Source organism: Anser brachyrhynchus (genome assembly GCF_964034855.1).
Source record: "Anser brachyrhynchus genome assembly, chromosome: 1".
Lineage (NCBI taxonomy): Eukaryota > Metazoa > Chordata > Aves > Anseriformes > Anatidae > Anser > Anser brachyrhynchus.
The window spans coordinates 93,574,453-93,596,045 of NC_137694.1; the positions used below are offsets into that span (position 1 = coordinate 93,574,453).

The following is a 21,593-nucleotide window of genomic DNA, read 5'->3' on the forward strand; positions in this document are numbered from 1 at the left end:
AAGCACCAGATCTAAACTGCTATATTCTTCAGAATATTAACAGGTAAAATAAAAATTGTGTCAGATCACTCATGATTAAGAGAGAACCGTGGAGGCATTTGAATGTATGTACTAAACTTGGGAGCCTTAATTAGCTATCAAACTTTCCTAGGCCCCTTCCACTTAGCCTGAACAGAAAAACTCTCTTTCCCACCAAGATTCAAAGTATCTGATTCAGGTTTCTGCTTTGAATCACCTTGTTGTCTTTTTGTGGTCTTTCAATAGATTTGCACACAGCAGACTAGCTTCTTAATTTAAACTACTAAATTGCACAAAGCTGAGCAGTAGGGATTACCCTCTCACATGCCCTTCTGGATGGCTACATCAACATACTGCAATTGGCCAGCATCAAAACAACCCAGCTGGCCAGTGCCTTCAGCCACCACCCTTTCAAGTGCCTTTTATCCTCAGGCACCCCACAGATCCGGCCGACAAGTCACGTCCTTGCATTCTCCAACGCTAACAAGCGCATCCCTTGAACTTCAAACACAGCAGCTGTTTGCTCCTCCTCTCCCAGTCTTTTCTTCTCAGCTGTCTTCTATCAAATGGTCCCTTCACTCTGCGCATTTGAAACCACAAAGGCAATGCTGTGTCTTCTAGCCCTTTCACGGTACAGCACACGAAAGTCTGGCTCATCTTTAACACGCCTGATGCTGAAGCTGCAGGTATTTCTTTCAACCTCTTTCCCTGCTGGCTTGCTTCCAACATAAATTCACGTGACCCGCTGAGGACTCTATTTCCCAGAATACCTGTGCGTACCATGCAGCACAGACAATGAAAAAAAGTCCATTTGAAAACCGCCTGCTTCTGTAACACAGCTGGCTATTCACTTAATAACACAACACACACACAGAGGGATGCAGGAAACCAAGCTGCTTATTCCTGCTGGCTCTGCACTCAGATGAACTGCAAGACAACATGACTCAGCCCCGTACAGCTACCAAGGCCAACTCACAGATCATAGCTCTTGGCAGTGCATGGAATGTGAAGAGAATGACATGAAAACAATGAAAGCAAAACAATCAACAAAAAGAAGTAAAGATTTAAGAAGCTCAGAAAAAGTGTTAAATCATTTGATTTATCCACAACCAAGATAGAGCAAAATGAAGAGCAGTCACTACCAACCTCATCTTACGCGAACAGAGCTCCAAACGAAAAAAAGGATAGGGAGAGCTGCCAGAGAAGAGTTTTAAACCAACATTTAAATCAACATAGGAAAGAGAATAATTTACAGCGCCTCCAGTGAAATGAGAAGCTTCCAACCCACTTAAGCCAAGTACCTGCCAATTCGTATTTTAAAGCTAAAGAGGAACAATGACCTTTGAGGATGTTACTGATGTGATTTTATTGTTGTGTGTGTGCCCACGTTAACAACTTAGATTTTAAACCAATAGAAAAGTACAAGCACAAAAATACCTGTAAATGACATTATAAATAAAAGGAACACTGAAACACTCTACACCCATTTCTATTGCTTTTTGGACTCCTATTTTACTATAAATCAAGGATTAGGAAGAAAAAAAGAAAAATGGTTATTTCTGAGTCTTCACAAAATTACTATTAAAAGAACATAATTGCTGACATTCAGAAAACTGAAATTTAAAAGCACTCTTTAAAATTATTGTCTTCATAAAATAACCTTGGAGTCTTAAAGTGCTTTATTTTAGTTTCTCCGTATGGTAATTAATTATAACATTAACACTCACAAAGCATAATTACGCCCTGGAAGGTCTTCAAAGGGATCTGAAATCTACTGTCTCCCACCCTGTGCAGTTAATCTTCACTTTTTCCTCTCCAACTTTCACAGGGAATATAAAGAATCTAGAGGAAAATTTGCCCCTAGACAGAAGTGTAACGTTAGGTCAGTTGGGTTTATGTTTACTATATCCCCAAAGAAAGACATCAAAATAGACACGGGGAAGTTTTTGCACTTTTGCTCATCGCCTCTCAGGACTGCACTGCAAACGTTACAGCCCCCAATGCCCTTGGCAGCTCTCCAGCCCATTTTAATAGAAGAAATGTCAGCACTGGCCGAAGAGCAGACCTCCTGCTCTCTCACAAGACGGGAAGAGAAACCAGACGTACAAAAGGAACACAAGTTCCTGCTCTTTTCGGCCGCAAGACCGAACCAAAACAAGCCTCAGGAGCGTGAAAGAGAGGCGCAGAGTGAAAGAAGCCCTAAAGGCAGCATGAAAGACCCCTGTGTTTTAACACACTTCGGCGAGAGGGAGCCCGTCCGATGCCCCTCCAAGCCCCCCTCACCCACTTCCCACCCCGCGCCGGCCTCCAGCCGCCCCCTCAGGGGCAGGACAGGAAGCTCCGTCCCCCTCCCCTCCACCTCGACCACTGGCCATTTCCCCCATCACTCCCAACCCCTCCCGGCTCCCGCCCGGCTTCACGCTCATTTGCCGCCTGCCACGTCAGGCAGAGGCGGAGCGGTGCGGAGCCGCCGCTGGCCCGGCCCCGCTCCCTCTGTCCGCGGCGGGCGTGCCGCGAGGGGAGGGGCGGCCATGTTGCGAGGGGAGGGGCGGCCATGTTGCGAGGGGAGGGGCAGCCGCCAGAGCGCCGCGGGGCGGGGGAGGGAGCGGGAGCGGGGCCGCGGCCGCCAGCCTCACTTCGTAGGAGTGAGGGGCGAGCGCAGCCCGCCCGGGGCTGCGAGCCGCGCTGCAGCACAGCCGCGCAGCGTCCCTGTCTCTCCGAGCCCGCATGTGCCCGCAGGACGCCGGCTCCACTCGCGCCCCACACCCGGCTTCCCTGCGGGGCTGAGTCCCGCGGGGGCAGCGCCGCGATCGCGAGTGGCGGCGGCGGCGGCGATCGGCGACAAGGGCCGGGGCGGCGCGGGATGCGCCCCGCCTGCCTCCTGGGGCGGTGAAGCCCGCTGCCGCCGCTGGAGGACGAGGAGGAGGAGGAGGGAGGAAGGACAGCCTCGTCCGACGAGACGCCTCGGGTGGAGGGCGGGGGGCGCGGAGCGGCTGACCCCCCCCCTCCTTCTCGGCGGCTCCCCCTCGTTGTAGGGAGCCTCGCCGTGTTGCTCCGTACGTATCCTATCCGCCTGTCCGTCCGCTCGGCTTCCTCCAGGGGCAGGTGCCTGGGGGGGACCCCGGGGAGGAGGTAGGGGGGCTCCCCCCGAGCGCCCGTGGGTGCTGAGGTAGCGCCGGGCTCCCTCCTGCCGGCTTCAGCTCAGCCCGGGGGGGTGGCGAAAAGTTGAGCCCGGTGCTCGACGTGCCCGCGGGCTTGCCCTTCTGCCTCGCCTCGCGTCACCTCGGCGGTGGCTCCTTTCGGGGCACCTTGTGAGGGAGCCTCTGTCTGTCTGTCCCCGCGTCCAGCTCGGCTCCCCCATGGCCAACTCCCAGAACGGCCGCAACCCGCGCAAGGGACGGATCCTGGGCTTCATCGACGCCATCCAGGATGCTGTGGGCCCCCCCAAGCAGGCAGCCGCCGACCGGAGGACTGTGGAGAAGACCTGGAAGCTCATGGACAAAGTGGTGAGCGAAGAGGGGGGCTGCTCAGATCGCTACACATGGGGGGACTGCATCATCCTGCAGCTTCGCTAGCTATACGCTGTGCCCCTCGGGAAGCGAGGGGACTTGTGTTTTAGGTTCTTCAAGCACCATTTGCCTGCCTTTATTTATTTTATTTTTTTCCCTGTGGCCTCCGGCTATGCTTTTTCTTTTTTTTTAATCTTGGTTTGTGTCAGGAAAACAAATATGTGTGTTTGCCTTAGGCTATTGTTATTTTCAGATCCTTTAAAATGACTCAAACTTGAAAAGCTGAGCTGTCCTAATGAAAAACTGCTTAACTTAGTCTTGTAATCACACACTGTGTTTTTCGTGTTGGATCACATTGTTAGTCTGCAAACAAGACCTCTGAAGCATGAAACTTCAGCTAAGCTAATCGTCCTGTGAGACATGCTCATGATGGTAGCATAGATACGTTTGTGCTTTTAGGAATGTGCGTGGGGACTGGGGGATGTCACTCTTGTCAGTTTAGTAAACAGATTTGTACGCACACCTACCTTTTAAGCGTGTTCTGCATTTCAGTGAATTTTTACTACTTTTAATTTTCATTTTGAAACCAGATGTATACTGTACTGAAACTTATTTTTCAGGAAGTGGGAGTATAGTTTTCTAGAACTTCTCCTAGGTCTCTGGACCAGCCTGATAAATTTTATTTAGAATTATACAAGATGACAGATAGCTGTAGATTAGCTAGGAGAGCTTCTTACCAAGGGTAGGAATAGTCTGATTATAATACAGATAACTGTTCAGGGCGCACAGTTGCTCTGTTTTGCATGTGAGTGATACTTGACAGCTTCCTCTTGAAACTGCTGGAGAGTGAAGAACGCTACCTGTTAGCCTTGGGTCCGTATATCAAGAGTTATGACTTCTTAACTCAGTGATTCTCCATGAATTAGTGTAACCATTTGCTTTTCCTGTGGCTCTTGTACAACGTGGATGTTTAACATGTCTTAAAGTTTGTCAGAAGTTACTCTGATGTTCTGGAGATATTTAATTTAATGTAACGTGCCTTGACAAGGTAATTTCAAAGTGTTTGATTGAGTTCTCATACGCTCTTCTTGTTGATGCTCCAAGAATTGCATTTGTATTTCTACCACAACTTCTGAGGATAATTATAAACTTAAAAACCAGCCTTCATAGAAGTGATATTGTATGAATCATCCGTCCCTGGGGATGTTTAAGGAAAGGTTGGATGTGGTGCTTAGGGACATGGTCTAATGGGTGATATTAGCAATAGGGAGACAGTTGGACCAGATGATCTTGAAGGCCTTTTCCAACCTTAATGATTCTCTGATCACAGAGATGACTTTATTATCACAGAGACTTTGTTGACATTTCACTATTAGTGATCAGGATGCTGTAAGCAGTGAGTATCTTGTAATGAGAAGTGCAATTATAAACACTTGGAAGCAGGCACTGTTCTTCAGTAGAAGGAAGTTTTCAGGAAACCTGGAATCTGTTTTGTCATTGCTGAAACCACGTGGGGAATGTACAGCTTAATTTCTGCCCTGTGTCAGTCCATTTACAAGTCTATATGGTAAGATTGACTCTGGTTTGTTTATATATCCACAGATACCAGCAAATCTTGGACTTGTGGATTGCTTTTACTCATCCATTGTGGGATAACTTTATTTGTTGCTATTAAGACAGAGCATCGGAACAGCCAGTAAGGCCTGTTCTGTAGAATTCACTGGAAGGGCTGGACATTGTGCTGTTCTTTTTTTTTCATTTTACGGATAAGTGTCCTCAATTTGGATCTTTAATGTATCCTCTTTAAGCTGCTCTCAGTTAATCAAATTTAATTTCCAAATTATATTAAAGTATACCAGACAGGATGATGTCATAGTGTGAGAATGCCGTAGCTTTCTGTTTGAGTTTTTAGCATTTGGTACTTATAGTGAAAGGATGTTTGAACAAATTGAATATGTTGGCAAACAAATTTAAGTCTCAGCCTTATGTGGCAGGAGACACAGGAAGGTCATTTTATCCTTTGCCTAAATCAAAACCAGGGATTAAAATCAGAAATAGAAACCTGCTCGATCGACTGTTGCTTCAAATCCCATTTCTGGACCGTGTCCGATGACTGGTGTCTGTGGTGGTTCACTGATAAAATTAATACCTGGTGAAGGCGGTAGGCTACTCAAAGCCAGCGGGGTGCCACCCAAGGTAGGATTGTAGCTTTGAGGTCTGTTTTGCTAGTTGTAATAACAGTCATCATTCTGGTTTGTTCTTTACCAATAGTAGCTGTGGTAACCATCGTTTTGCTGCAGTTAGGTAGCTAAAGTTTTCTGCCTTCTAAAGATGCGAGTGAAAGGGAGGATGGAAACATGTAAAGCTATTACTTTGACCAAAGGGTGAAACAAGAGAGTTCTTAAAAGCTGGGAAAAGAGCTCAGTCTTTCCCAGTTTACCTTTCTTTCCTACCTGTACCTTTCTGTACCTTTCCTTTCTTGCTTTGTGCTTCTTTCCTCTGTTGGCAGGTGGTGTTACCTGTATGGATTACTTGCTTTCAACAATAAAGGATTAACACCAAGGCTACAAATATCACTATTTTATAAGAACTCGACAGGTTTTAAGGTGTATGCAAAAGCTCTGGCTACTTAAATACCATACAAACTTGTGTGTGCAGAACTGGTAATATGTCATGCCTTGAAATTGTTAAAGCTTCATGTTAGTGTTTGTTTTTCATGGGCTGATGCTTCGGCTGTAAGAACAAGCAGAAGGCTGCAGTTCCACTGAAGTTGGCTCTTCCAACTTCCGTTACCAGTTAAAAAAAAAAAAAAAATAAAAAAATCAAGTGTGTAGATTTTGGGAGTTCTTTAGCAGGACAGAATATTGAGGTACTGCTCCTGGTTAGTGTCCTGTTAGTAAAGGCTGCTGTAAACAACATACTTGTGGGGAATAAAAAAAAAAAAATCCCCATGTTGTAAGTAAGCAGTGAATTTGCTTTTTTTCTTTATACCTTCTACTTACATCTCCCTTTTATTCCTAATCCATTGGGATCTCTACTTTTTGAGGTTTACTGGTATGGCTTTTTACAATGAGTTTACAATGCTAACTGAGGGGCATCAGCTGTTAGCATTTAATGTCCAGTTTCTCTGTTCTTTTTCTCATGGATAAGCTTTAGCTTAAGAAACAAAAATATTTTAATTCCTTTGCAACGCAAAGGATGATATTCCTCTTATGGTTTAGAAGGCTAGCCCTGCTTTCCAGTGCTAGCATTGTATATGCAAGTCAATCATACATCTTTGAACTTCTGGCAAGCCAATCACTACTTTTAAAAATGCTCTGTATTTTTGAAAGTTCATATTCTGTAAATAATGTTCTTAACAAATAACTCTTCCTTTAAACTATGCATAAATTACATGGAACATTTTTTTTAAGATTCTAAACCTAATGATTTTAAAACCTAGAAGCTAGCAGTGCATTACTACTAGAAGATGATGGTTATCTTGGGAGCAACTTTGAGAGAAAATGTCTATTATATAAACATGGGTGTAGTTCAGTTAATTTGCTGCTCTGGCTATTTAGACTTGGCAGTACTTTTATGCACATTTTACTATGGTAGATTTTAAGCCAGTAAAATTGTGACATGTTCTGAACAGTTGTTTTGTTGTTGTTGTTGTTTTAAATCAGAATATTATAGTAACTTTCACTTTTCAATACTCTTACACATTGGGTCTGAAAATAATTGTTTTCTACTCAGATTAACAGTTGTATAAACTGTTTGAGTGCTTTATCATAGCCCACCATTTTGTTTGACATAGTAAATGGGGATGGCAGTTTGATTTGCTATTTTAATAATTTTCTAAGAGCAAATTAGAGCGCATCTCCAAAGCTCATCCTGTTGACTTGGTGAGTAAAAGATGTATTGCCTCTGTAACTTAGTAAGTAGTGTAGTTTTCTTTTACATTGACAGCATACAAGTTTTCAGCAGCATGTAAATGAGTATACAGAGCACAGTTCAACAGCTTGAAACCCTGTGCTGATGGGTGATGCTTTGAAACACTTAATGTAATTGTTACATTAATATGCAACCTTGCAAGTTGCTTAAAAGTCATAGTTCCACAAAGGATCTAGGAAAGACAATTATCGGTCATAACCATGGTATTCTTCAGTGTATTACCTGGTTGAAGTTGATAGGAAGTTTTATGTCTGCATAGAATGTTTGTGGAAAAGAATTTAAATGGAGAAATGGAAGCTTCTCACTTCCTAACAAAAGTATAAATGACCCTCCAAAGTCAGGTGTCCTTGGGTGTATGTAGCATCAGCATTGTAACTGCGTATTTCTCAGGTGTGGAAACATACAGTGCAGTTGTGGTGTGGTAGCTGTTGAACAAGCACTTGCTGTTTTCTCAGCTGAAAAGTTTAGTGATTGGTCACCGCTAGTTATATTTTGATGAGAAGGCTTCTTTCAGAGGAACATTTCTGTGGGGAGAAAAAAAAAGTCATTGCAGTTAATGTAATTTCTGGCAGAGGGCTATACAGTGAAGGAGCGTCATGCTCACATTTCATTCATTGTCCTGATTAGCACCTCCCTCATTACGTTTTTTGGAATTCACTGTCCGTAGCATTGTGTGTTGTGGTTTTCTGGAGAATTGTTATGGTGTCTTACTGTAGAGCTACTTTTATGCTGTGTTATTTCAAAACATTCTTAATACTTTGACTTTTTTTGTACTGCATGGCAGAATATACTAGTTAGAGGTTTTCAAGGTGTAATTTTGGAAGTCTGCGAGCACTGATGCTGCGATTGTTGTAGTCCATTCACTGCAGCTGAAAACAGTGTTTAGCGGATGTTGTACTCACTAGATGCTCTGTTGTAGCTGTGTTGCTTTCCTTGTATTGTCTTTGACCTGCGTTAGGTGTTTAAACAGATTGTGCTGGGGCTTGAACAAAAGTTCTTTTGTCTAACTAGTCCAGGGCCTTCAACTTTATTGTTTGCTATAAAAGTGGATAGAAGGTACAGTTTTCTGTAAGAAATCAATCCTCTAAATACAAGTCCTATCCATTACTCATACCTGAAGATGCTATGGAACAATGCCTTGTAACTTCAGTCAAATGTCTTCAAAATTTTAAGAGTAGTGGTGTTTCTTTTGTGTTTTTGGGAGGAAGAGAGTTTTTGTTTTTTTCCCCATAGGGACTAGAGTAAGCTTGTCTGGAAGTTCTTGAGCTAAGTCTGTTACTGGTAGATCAGGATAATCCCCTAGTTACTCATAAACAGAATTGCACTCTGTTGTTTATGTGGTTCTGGAGTAAGACTTGGATTTACCCTGAGATAGTGGAAGAAGCTTAACCTTTCTCAGTTTACCTCAATGAGAGACATTTCTTAGTAACTTACTGATTGCTATTCATTTTTTAGACAGAGTGCTTGCTAAATATATACATGCTTACTTCCAGTCATAACAATACACAAATCACACAGTGATATGATTCATGTCCGCTGCTGAAGTGTTGGTGAGGACTGCTTTGTAAAATGTAGTATGGGGACTTTTATTTTTGTTTCTTTGTTTTGAATTCTGTTTTCTTTTGAAGAAAGGTATGTATGCCACTTCTGGTGGATTGGTAAATCTTTTGCGTCAGCAGTTGTCATTTCTTTTTGCTTGCTTATAATTGTGAACTGCTGTGGTACGTGTCAGGACATCCTGACTCTGGAAACCATATGGTTTACCAGCCATCTCTTTACAAACTTACTTCCTTTGGACTGAAACCTTGTGTGCTCTATAAAAGCCTTGTGCTACTTCAATGGACCACTGACTTTAACTACACATTAGCTTTTTTTTTTTTTTTTTCCCTTTTCCTTCCACTGAGAATGCATACAACTAATTGAGTTGTCCTATAGACAAATTTTCGTGCAGCTTTCCTAAAGGCTTATTCAGGAGTTTAGGTTTCTAGTAATGTTCTGCATTTATCTCTGTAAATTGAGCAGAAGGTGAAGCCTGGTAAACCATGATGACCACAGGATCCTGTTGTGCTGTGTGACTAATGTCACTGGACTGAAGAAGACTTTTTAGAACATCTGAAAGGGAAACTAATTCTTCATTTTAACTGGGTAGTCCTTTTGTATGGTTGAACGGACAGACTATTGAAAACGCAAAAACCACCATAAGCGATTTGCTCATTCCTGTTTTAATATTTTTAATGGTAGTTCTAGTGTATACAAAACCATTCATATTCTACTTGTTAATGCATCTGATTGAAAAGAAAGACTTCAGAAAGAGAGTTAATTCCTTGATCATGAGGTTTAAAAAAAGTGAGGATAAATAAGCAATTAAAAATGATTGCATCCTTCTCAGCTTGTAGTCTGTTCTCATTGCTGACTTTTTTTCCTGAATAAATATTTTCCTCTTTTAAGCTGCTTTTTTCTACATTGTGCTGTTGCTCCAGAAAGTTGTAACACCTAATCAGGGATATTGATTGATGGCACCTGTAGTTTGCTTTGGGAGAATGTCAATCTTTATTGATTCATATTTTCACTAAATCACAGAGAATGCAGGTTCACATGAAAAAGGTGTGCAATTTTCAAAAATTTTTCTCTGGAAATTTTTCGCTTCTGTCTTTGGGATACCAGTTCTTCTTTTCTAACTCTTCTACAAAAAGAAACGTGTGTCTCTGCATGTATGATTTTCAGATCTGTCTGCACAGGTGAAATTCTTTGCTTATGATTCTGAAATCTCCTTGAAGAATTCTGTCAGCTTAATTTCAGCATTAAAAAAAAAAAGTATTTAATCTCCTTTTTAAGTCTCTCTTTTTAGTTCATTTCTTGATCTCTGGGGTAACAGTACCATCCTGCCCTCATGCAGGCAGCCCATTCACTAGAACTGTTATTTTTAAAGTTGTATCTGATTCCTTCAGATTGAGATGTGATTCATGGACAAAGATAACCTTCTTTATCCATCCATTGTCCTAAAACTCTCATCCATTCAGCTTTCTTTTTCTGACCTTTAAAGAATGCCATCGTATCCAACCTATATTCGTTGAGAATGCTGCTCTGGGCATCTGCTAACTCACAATTTGCACTCTGTTGTCTTTTATTCTGCTAGCATTTTCTTTATCATGTTAAACAGAAACAACTTATTTTCAAAGTCTCTTGCTGTTTTGCTCTTGCAGTTGTGGTTTGCAGCTCCAGGCTTCATCAGCCACTCATGAGTTTACCAAACATCTTTATGCTTTACTTCTTTTTATTTCCTTCCAGCTTCCTCTCCATCTTAGGAGGAATTTCGTTATGACCCACTTAAATTATTGTAGAGTTTGCCTTGAAGCTTTTCTTTGCTGTTTTCTCTAGGAATACTTAGGACCCACTAGCGCACTGAGCCACTCTTTAGCATGAACTGTTGCGTTTGTGTCCTCATATTTGCCTGTATCCATCTGCTGTCTTTCTGTTTCCTACTGAGATTAAATTTCTCTGTGGGAAGGACTGTCTGTTTTACAATACATCAGATGGGTTCCTGATCCATTACTTGATCTAGTATGTGAAAGAGTAATATAAATTATTGAAGTAACAATGAATCAGTAAAAGGAAGGGGGGCTGTTGCGAAAGTCATGTTTTAAATACTTTCTTTGAATGGCATTAATGTTTCTATAGAACTTACGAGCTTGCACTGTTCTAATAATTGCTAGACATTTTTTTAAACTTGTTAGTGCTTGACTTTCATCCACTCTCCTATCTCCACAACCATGATCACAGTCCCCTAACTTTCCTTGACTGATGTGTTTTGTGTATGTTTCATTCAGAGAAAGAAACAATTGTGTTTACTTTGCTGCTTGTCATGCATGAAGGTCTAAAGTCGGTGAATTTTTTAATGGTGTAGATCTAGAAATTGGGGGAGGGGTTAGCAATATAGCTTTGAGTTTACAGAGGGATGTATGTTATATGAAACAAGTTTTTTTTTTTTTCCCCCCTGGAAGTGCTCAAAACCATACACTTTTTTCAAGTTGATACATTAGTAGAAATAGGAGTCTGCTTTCGGCAGTATTAAGATGTTTTTATAGCCTCGTTAGTTACCTCAAAAGAATGTCAAAGTCACTAATATATACTGTGGCGATCCCCAAATGATACCTATAAAACTTTTATGCCACATGGACTTAATTTTTTCTAAGTGTTTGCATATGTACAGCTGCACACACATGTGCAGAATGTGTTTCTCTGCAGTGTGTTAGCTGAGCACTCAAAATCTGTTAGTTTTGATTCCTTTACTTTCTACTACAGAAGATTACAAAACAAACTACCAGAGAGGGTAGGTAGCCAGGAGATAATGACTTTAAATATGCTTATGTTCAGGAAACAAAAACAGTACCTTCTTCTCCCAGAAACATTTCCAGTGAAGACTAGCTTCAAATAAAAGTGTTCAATTCATCTGAAGCTTACTCTTTTAAGCGATATATATTGTTCAATTGAATTTTGTGCCATTTAGAAAGATGCTGACTCCAAGTTCATGAAGATGTTATCTTCTAGTACAACCATAAAGTGGAAAAGGTTGAGTTTATAATATTTCATTTCCTAGTTTACAGTATCTGTGAGTGGCTTAATTTCTGTCTGTCCTAGCGAACAGCTTTTGAACCTCTGGCCCCATTCAGATCCTCTTCATAGGTGTAGCACTGTCAAACTTTACATTCCTATGGGTTTTAAAAAGTTACGTTATTGGAGAAAGAAGAGAGAGAATCATCTTTTGATGAAAATCTAAATTTTAAGGTCAGTTCGTAGTCGACACCAAAAATCCATGGGGAAATTCATCTGCAGCAGACAGACCTGTACAGAACTACTGCTCTTGGCATCACTTGCATACTGTGTTTTGATAATACTCTCCTTAGCACAGAGTGGACAGGCAAAGATGTTCTGACTTTAAAAGGAGACCCCCAAACTATAATAAGTAAGTGTGTTTGTTTTTTATAGATGTGGCAGGATTAAGTCAAATTTGACATCCTTTGACATTAGAGACTATGTTGGAATATTGTGGAATACAATTGAGATAGGATTTAATTCTTTGTGCCTGAAGGTTAGAGAAATATGCTTGCAGAATTTTAAGATGTCACATCACTTTTTCCCCCAGCATATTTCTTGTCTTTTAAAATTCACTTGTTTTTGCTTGTAGGTAAGACTGTGCCAAAACCCAAAGCTTCAACTCAAAAACAGCCCACCTTACATACTTGACATTTTACCAGACACTTATCAACATTTGCGACTTATACTGAGCAAATATGATGACAACCAAAAACTTGCACAACTCAGTGAAAATGAATATTTTAAAATCTACATTGACAGTCTCATGAAAAAATCGAAACGGGCTATAAGACTCTTCAAAGAAGGAAAAGAAAGAATGTATGAGGAACAGTCACAGGACAGGTAAGTGAACTATTTAAGTATAAGGTAGATTGTCTGGCCTGTCTATATTTTTAACAATGTTCTTCTGCTGCCATTGTGTTTTGACATTTTTAATTATTTAAAGAGCAGAAATATTTATTGTTTGGGTTTATTGACCCTGCAGGTCAAACAGTAATTTGCTGGATTTGTTCCACTGTGTGCTCTTATCTGTCACTTTGCGACCTTTAAAACCAAGAGCATTTCCTTCATAAAACATTCATTTCATTGTAATTACTTGTTTGCAGGGCCTTACAATACGTAGTTTTTCCTCTGGCAGAGAGTGAGTGACTGTTATCTGGTCTGAGCTTGACCTCCCTGTAGCCCACTTGTTAAAACTGTGGGAGCCATGATGGATATTGACGTAGAGTTTTCCAGAGTGGTGAAATGGAACAAAATGATAATCATGTTTTTGAGATATTGTGTGATGTTAGCATGAGGTGATGATAATGTTAGTTTGGTGCTGAGAAGTCTTTTCAGAAACCTAATGGATTCCTGATTTGCAGTGATTCAATTTTAATAACCAGGATTAATGTCTACTTTGTGTACTGTTTGGTGGTGAGTAAAGAGGCTTTCAAGATTTGGTATTACTACATAATACTTTAAAAATATTTTAAGAACTTTTGTGCAAAATCTGCTTTTTTGTTTTGGGAAGGGGTACAGCAGTTGCGTGGCAGTTAGTCAAATGGAAAACGCGACGCTGTTTGCAGTTTCCCCTTTTCAAAGGAGACATGGAAGTCATGGAAGGGAAAATGGAGAGAAAAGGAATGGAGAATTGTATCTCTCTGCACCTGAGCTTACAGGCAGGGTTGCAGTATAGTTTTATAGCTGGTAAAAGTGGTGGTAGAAGCAATGGAATGTCTATATTGTTGTAAATGTCACTGCAGTCATGTTTGATTTTTACGTAAGTTCCTTCCAGACCTTTAGGTATGATTATAGCTATTCAGTACACTGTGGTATTCTTCCTTATATGAATCTTGCTTAACATGTAAGGAATTATTTTAAAAAGTATTTAAAGACTGTTCAGTTGTGAAGAGCAATTTGCCTAAGAGGAACAAAATGTACAGTTTGAACTATTTGATTGATGAGTATAGATCTTGATGGATGTTCTTTTGTGTTTGAATTCATAAGCAAGAAGAAGAATGCTTTCATTGTAGATGTGTGGTTACCAGAACTCCTGCAAGAATTGTTCAGTGCTGAGCCTATGGGGTCTTCCTTTAATAACCTATTTGTTGTATGTACAAAAGTCATTGTGTTTCAAAGGAAATAAGAACTTTTTATGGTAAGGGAAATTTGACATAAATGACTGCATTATGTAAACAGGTTTTATTTTGACTTCCCTATGGTGCATGAAACCCAGATTTACTTGTGGTTTTGCTTACAGTTAGCAATAAATTAAAACCAGTTTCAGTGTCACTTTTGCAAAAACAGTCTGCCATAGGCACTGTACAGTCATTCAAAACAGTGTCTCAGTAACTGTATCTACTAGATAGAGTTGTTTTCTTCTTTCCAGTTTCCCACTTCAGTTTCTTCATAAGGGTAACAGTGGTGATTTAAGGATGTCTTTTGTGAAGCAAACAGTTTTTGAAGGTGGTACAGTTAGTTACTGTCACTCATTGGGTCCATTCATGTAAGGTGTTTGGAAAGGAGGGATTTTAAAACATAGCAACAGAGTGCCATGATTCACAGTAACTTTCAGGCTCTCTGAATTTGTATTTCAGAAAGTGATACATTATTTTGTCTGACTGATAAGAGTTTGAAGCTTGAGGAAGGGAATATAATAGAAATGTGTCTTCCTTGCTAAAACAGTTAGATGCACTTCCTCTACAAGCCGGATTCTGACACAGCAGTAGAAACAAGGGCTGGAATGTTTAAACAACAAAAACATAAAATAACAGAAGCATTTTTCCAGCAGTTCATGCCTCATGCCCTTGTAAGTTACAGTGATCTGAAAAGTGTCACTTTCTTATTTACTGCTGATGTTTTCTCTGTACGCGTGTCCTAGTTTTAAGTTGAATCAAGGTATATTCATTTGCTGAGCCTTGTGACTAGGTTGTCTGCTTCCTCTACTGTACTTTGACATACTTGATCATTTTAAATCTTGTAAGTTGGTAAAAGATGCTGTCTTTTTTTTTTAGCTGCTTTGCTTTGAAATATGTTTTCATTAACCTAAGTTGGTTATCTGTTTACTTTATAATGCAAATGTAAGGGTAACCATTTAAGTAAGTGTTTTTCAAGATGTTTTTAAAAGGCAGTCAAATTGAAGTATAGTCAATTTAAAAAAAAAAAAAAAAAAAGACAAACCAAAAGCCTCTCATATATTGACACCTGACCAATTTTTGTGGTTTTCAGTCTCACTTTCCTGTTTTGTTTTCTGTTAGTGTCTCTGTGGTTGCTGGATAAAAAGGTCATCGTGGAGAAAAAAATATATATTAAAAAAAAAAAGGCTACATTTGGAAGCATTCTCTTAGTATTCTTGATTGATATACTTTTAATCTGCTAAGATTATTGAATAATTTTTTAACTTCTGTGGTGATGGTACATTTAGGAACCAGCACCAACGTACATATTATTTTATTTGCCTTATCCCTCATGACAGAGGTTAGTCTTTTGTGAAAAATTTATCATGAGATTTAGTTCTCAAAGGTGCTGTGGATAAAAAAAATAAAAAGGTAGTGTACAGCCAGTTTACATACAAATGGCTAAAACAAAAGCTTACACTGAGGTGTTAGAGGTGTTGCCTCTCTATTCTGCGTTCCATGTCAAATACATTTGATAGCCGTTTGAGTGGTTGGTGCTATCTTTCTGTACTCTGTAGGATGAATCTTGCTAAGCAGAGGTAGTATGGTTTGCTTTTTTTTTTAATTTTTAAATGTATACGAATTGCATCTATCTTCTGGGTTTGATGTCTCATTTAAAATTACATCCTCTTGCTTAATGAGGTAAGAGATTGTATTCAATAAATTGTGTAAACTACAAGATGTAGTCTGCATAGAAGTTTTTCAATGTGTGAAGTAGTTTAAAGATTTTTGTTAGATTTTATTTCTTAAGATTATTAACACATAATTATTAAGATTATTGAATCAGGTACATCTACTTTTCTTAAAAGGCTTTTCTGTTTCTTTGAGGGTCTGTTTTTTTTTCTTTGTTTATTGGGAAGCAGACTAAAGCTGGAAGACATTATTTCTGTGAAGTCCAGACTTCCATTTGTCTTCTGCATTTCAGAATTACACATCCAGAAAAAATAAAAAACTTTGTAGGCTGGCATTTTTTTCAGGCAAATGTTAGCCAGGTGTTGAAATCAGGCACATAAGTTACAATAATAATAGAGGAGGAATAAAGGGGCAATGGGGAGATTACATTTGGATTCATTCAAGTTGCTAAACTTGGCTCTTCAGAGCTAACAAAACCCTTTCTCAGTAAGGGAGACTAATGTGAGCTTTCCTATTCTTACCTGTAAATTGTGTCCTTGTATGGATGCATCTCGAGATGGAACTTGTTCATTGTCTATTTTAATGTTGCCTGCCTTCTGCTAAGTGTTCTTTAAGTGAGGACAAGAGGAAACGTATAAAGCCAATGTGTGTGCTGATTTTTGTGAATCTATTAAATGCTGCTTGGTTCAAACAGAATTTGTTGGCTACTTGGTGTTAAGTGGCATTGCAGACGTGGAAGAGGACAATAATATGAAACATGAATATTTCTCAAGTTGTGGGCAGGACAAAGATCAAAAGATTAGAAGAGCTGAGGTTAGTTTGGGGGTGAAATAGAAGGAGGAGTTGCACGTAGGGAAGACTCAGGGAAGTCCTTCAAGGTGATTGCAAAACCACTCCTGTTTCTGTATAAGTCTGAATTCCCTTGCTCATTTGGCTGTTTGGTATCCTGTCTAAAACTGCACACTTCAGGATATTATGTCTTGCTTAAGTATTTTTGGTAGCACAGAGTTCTTATATTTGCTGTCTTCTTGGGAGGTCCTATACCTGTAGTTTATGTAATAGATCAGATTCTCCTTTTTTTGCTGTTCACGTTGCCCCTTGCCGTGTGAAGCTGTGAATCAGTAGTGTGTTTAGGAAGCACTCCGTTTCTCTTCCTTCAGTCTGCATTGACAGCTGAGATCAGTTAAGGTTCTTGAATCAAGTTTCCTGAACAGGCATATCAAAGTACACAGCATTGTCAGGAAAGACCTTTCTACTGCTGAAACTTCTAGTCCTTTTCCCCCTTATTCTGAAAGTACAGGTTTGATAACAAGTTACAAAGGTAACCATCAGCGTGGCCTTTGGTTGTGTCAGCTGTAATGCAACAACAGCCATTAAGGTACTTTTGTCCCATAGTAAACGAGAGGTAGCTTAACCTTCTCTGAATTGCCTCCTCTTGCACCACGAAGTTGCTGTTTTACTTACATGAAGTTAGGAAGCTCATTGCTTAGGTAGCCTCATAACTTGTTTGTATCTCCAGACAGAGGAGACTTTGTTGATTCAGAAAGGGATCAGGAAGGATGTGTTTTTAATTCAGGACAACTTTTTTTGGACAAGTTAAGATTCTTCTGGCTTATGGTTTTAGTATTTGACAAATAGAAGTACAGATTCAGAAAAGAGTGTTAATGGTTCTTTTCAAAGAGCCAGGTTTGACCATTGGTCAGCCTCACATAGATAACTTGGTAGCTGTTGCATGATAACTATCATGAAGGTGGATTGGATTTGAAGTTGTGGTCTTGTGGTGAAAGCTGTTAACACCTGAGAATCACCTGGTCTGTCCCACTTTCTGTGCATTTTATTTATTTTTGATCTTTGGCGCATTCTGATGTGAATGCTCTGGCTTTAAGTACCACCAGTCTGTTGTCCAACATGATCTGTAAACCTCTCTACTGAAGCTGTATCAACATGTTTTAGAGATCTAGTATGTTGATAACTTTATTCTAATCCTGGTGAAGTAGAAGCAAAAGAATCTCTTGCTGGAGTCCTTTATTCTATTGTATTTATGTACTTGTATTTTTCACATGGTCCCATCACTACATTTTTAGAAAAAGAAGCAGCCTTGCCTTTCCTTAAATGCCTTCTGGAGTGTTGGCTCATTGCTTAAACTCCTGTTCTGTCCCTTGAAAAAAGAGAACACATTCAGTGTATAACCTATAATATGCTAGTTGACAGTGGAACTTGCCTATCGATGTATTGGAATAAAGAGGCCTCTTCTGACAAGAAAAAAGAGGGCAAGAGTGATTGGATTAGGTTGCATGGGACAAGGAAATGCAATGATTGTTTTCTTTGAAAGCTTTTATGTTATGGTAAATTCTTTATTTCCCTTCTTCCCTCCCTACCTACTGTGATGTAAAACCAGATATAACCAAAACAGATTTAAGAAACCCTTTGGCATACCCAAACCGCGTGAGTAATAGAGCTTCAGTGCAAATTTAGTGAAGCACAAGCCATTTGCTATTTTTGCTTTTAGTCTAAATTAAACAAGGAATGTGACTTATACAAACTGGCAGACAAAGAGACTCTTGTTGCAGAGGGCAGGTGAGAACACGGGGAGGTTACAAATGGTAGGGCAGTGTTATGACAGCTTGTTCTCAACATAGAAGCAAATAGGCTGGGTGACTCCAGTTGTTGTAAGGCAGTATTTCAATTTGTAAGTGTTTCTGATCATCTTCTTCTACATGAGGGGGAGGGTATTACCACGTAAGAACAAAAGAAGTATTAGTATCAAAAGAAGTATTAGTATCGAAATAACCTAAAGGCAACTATTTATTCAAATTCCAGAGGAAGGCGACGATTTTAAAAACACAGAAGATCCTAAATGAGGAAATAATGGTTTCTGAATTCTTAAAGTTGATTTAGATCCTCAATTCATATTGAGTTAGTGGAAGAGGGGTAATACATGCACTTCACTTTTCTTTTACGTTACTCTCTCATAAAATCAGATAGGTTTTTCTATTTTAGTGCAAGGTCTCGTTGGACATTTTTTTATGAGTAATATGGTGTCTGAGCAGAATTCAGCTGGTTGTGAGGGAATATATACAGTTTGATCTCCTCGTTCTACTCTGTATAATAATTTATACTTTCCATGTGTTAATATATTAATTTTCTTTGTGATAAAATTAATGACAGTTCTGCTGCTGGGACTACACAAGACATCTGATGCAGTGTCTCTGCCATAGTTCTCTACATGGTTACACTTCAGCTCTATCAGGCAATATAGGATGAGAAAATTAGCAGGGAAGAATGGGTGGTTTTCTGAAAATATCGTAGTCTTGGTCAGGGAGGTCTGTGAATATTCAGTCTGATTTGCACGTGGGGATACTATTGTCTATTCCCCCTTTGTAACAGCTCTTCAGGGAACTTTTCTGCGTGGTCTCTGCATGGTATAGCTGTACTTGTGAAGGCAGGCCACGGCTGCCAACTATAAATGGTGCTGTGCTCTCAGGTGTGATAAAGCCAAGCTGATGATATCAAGCAACTTGAGGATCTTCAGGAGTACTGACTCCTGAATTTACCTTGTATAAAGGAAGGCTCCCATAACGGGCCTGAAGGGATCACTTTTGAATGTGTGGCTGATTTTTGGAGAATTTGGTCTTTGCTTTTCTACATCAGAAGTATTTTATATTCAGTGATTTGATTTTAGAATGTCTCCAGTGCTGGCTTTCATGATGGCAGCTAGGCATATCATGTAAGAAAAAACAGAAAGCTTTTAGAAGAAAGTGTCTTTTTTTTTTTTTTGAAATGTGTCCAGATACGTAAGCATATCTAGCTGTAATTTCAGGTTACAAAAATAAATGCTTTCTTTTCACCATTTGTTCTTTTTACCTTGTTTTTCATTGAAAATTAGAAACATGAAAGAATAAAATCTGCTTTTATTCTGTAAAGAAATGAAAGCCATTATTCCCAACTTCCTTTTCAAGTGGTACACTTGCTGGCTGTCTTTGAACATATAAGAAAGCCTGTTTATAAAAACAGACACGCTATAGTGATAGTCCTGCTATCCAAAGAATGCTTGATCAAAAGTCAGGCTTGAACACATGCTTTCTATGCATCTAAACCTACAGTAGAGAAAGATTCATTAAGCTGTACAGAGAAGGGAATATCCCTCATCTGAAAAGGAGTGAAATTACATGTTTTGTTATCACCAGTGAAGTTTGACTGAATTCAGAACAAAGGAGAGAATGAGCTATTGATGGAGATGATGTTGTATGGAAACATCCATTTCCATTTATTAAAATGTAATGTGCAAGAAAGTGTAGAGAAGAGTACTTTGTTAATTTCCTTCATGTTTTAAAAATATTTTATAATCATTTAACATAAGTTTCTCTTCTTCCTATTCTATTCTTTGCTTCAGTATTAATCAAGGGATTTTACTTCAGTCATCTTAAAAACGGCACAAAAGAGTTAGTGTAATTGTTTAGTAAGTAGCATTCAGAGTATCTTCTGTACATGGGCTTTTTTATCAGTAGCTGCATGTTCTTGTTAACTTTGTCTTCAAAGATTCTATAATATTACTATGTATGCGCTAAAGTGAGAGTTTTTAATGTTATTTATTGACATTGGAAGGGTTTTTAATTCAAGAACTAGGTTTGCTGTCACCTGCACAAAACATTTGTGCTACTGGTAAGATTAATATGTTGTTTTTGTTTTTGTTTTTGTTTTTTTTTTTAATATCAAACACTTCTAAACAATATAAAAGCCTGTTCTCTGTGAACCAGTCCAGGAATATAGTTTGCCAGATTTGAAAGAAAATGTGACTTCATAAAAAAAAAAAAAAAGGTGCAATAAATGCAACAGTTAAATAGTAATACTAGTAGTAAATAAATAGTAGTAATAAAACTGGGTGAAATAACACACAGAAAAGATCAACAGTATATTGTGTCTGAAAAGAAGCACAATTTCCTGAAAAGATGGGGGTAGATCTAGATTAGATACAAGGAAGGAATTTTTTACTCTGAGGGTGGTGAGGCACCGGCAGAGGCTGCCCGGAGAAGCTGTGGATGCCCCATCCCTGGAGGTGCTCAAGGCCAGGCTGGATGGGGCTTTGGGCAACCGGGCCTGGTGGGAGGTGTCCCTGCCCATGGTGGGGAGGAGAGGGGTGTGTGTGTGGAATTGTGTGGTCTTTAAGGACCCTTCCAACCCAAACCATTCTGTGATTCTACGATAAATACATAACACAAATGGAAAATAAATCAGTAAGTGATCTTACGTGAGAAATAGAACTTCCCAAGGAAGCAGCCAGGTAACTGTCTTCCCTATCATGTTTGCAATGTATATGGAATAATATGTTTTGATGTTTTTGGGTTTACGTTCAACCAAGGCAGAGCTAAAAGATATATTATGGAAATAGTATTATTTTTGGCTCTAGCATATGATAAAACATTGTGTTTTCACCATAGTTTGGTTAGATTTCCTATGTCAGAGCTACGCTGTTAATATAAGATCGTAACCATAATAATTACCCAATTCTTCACTTTGTGTTAAGTGAAATGCATAGAGGAAAGCGACTTTATACTTAAATATCTTTACAGGTCAAAAAATGGTGAACACATAAATAATCATTTGCTCATTTCAGTTGTACTTGGTCATAATGATTATAACTTAACAGTTTTTTCTGATATGTCTGATGAAAAGGTACCTTAATTGTGGTTTTTTTTCCCTAAAGTGATGTAACATAATACGCTAAAAGGGAAGCTTAAATGTAGCAGGT

The 21,593-nt window shown here is 39.4% G+C and overlaps 1 protein-coding gene across 4 annotated transcripts in view; it reads left to right on the top strand.

Annotated features, from left to right (window-relative positions):
* The first annotated feature begins 2,589 nt into the window (after nucleotides 1-2,589).
* Nucleotides 2,590-21,593, top strand: part of CBLB (Cbl proto-oncogene B) — a 137,300-nt gene continuing 118,296 nt past the window's right edge. For all 4 annotated transcript variants that reach the window (XM_080576532.1, XM_080576533.1, XM_080576534.1 and 1 more), the window contains exons 1-3: nucleotides 2,590-3,074; nucleotides 3,366-3,524; nucleotides 12,646-12,896. In XM_080576532.1, coding sequence (XP_080432658.1) covers nucleotides 3,378-3,524; nucleotides 12,646-12,896 — 398 coding nt within the window. In that variant the 5' untranslated portion in view covers nucleotides 2,590-3,074; nucleotides 3,366-3,377. The remainder of the gene's footprint in view (nucleotides 3,075-3,365; nucleotides 3,525-12,645; nucleotides 12,897-21,593) is intronic.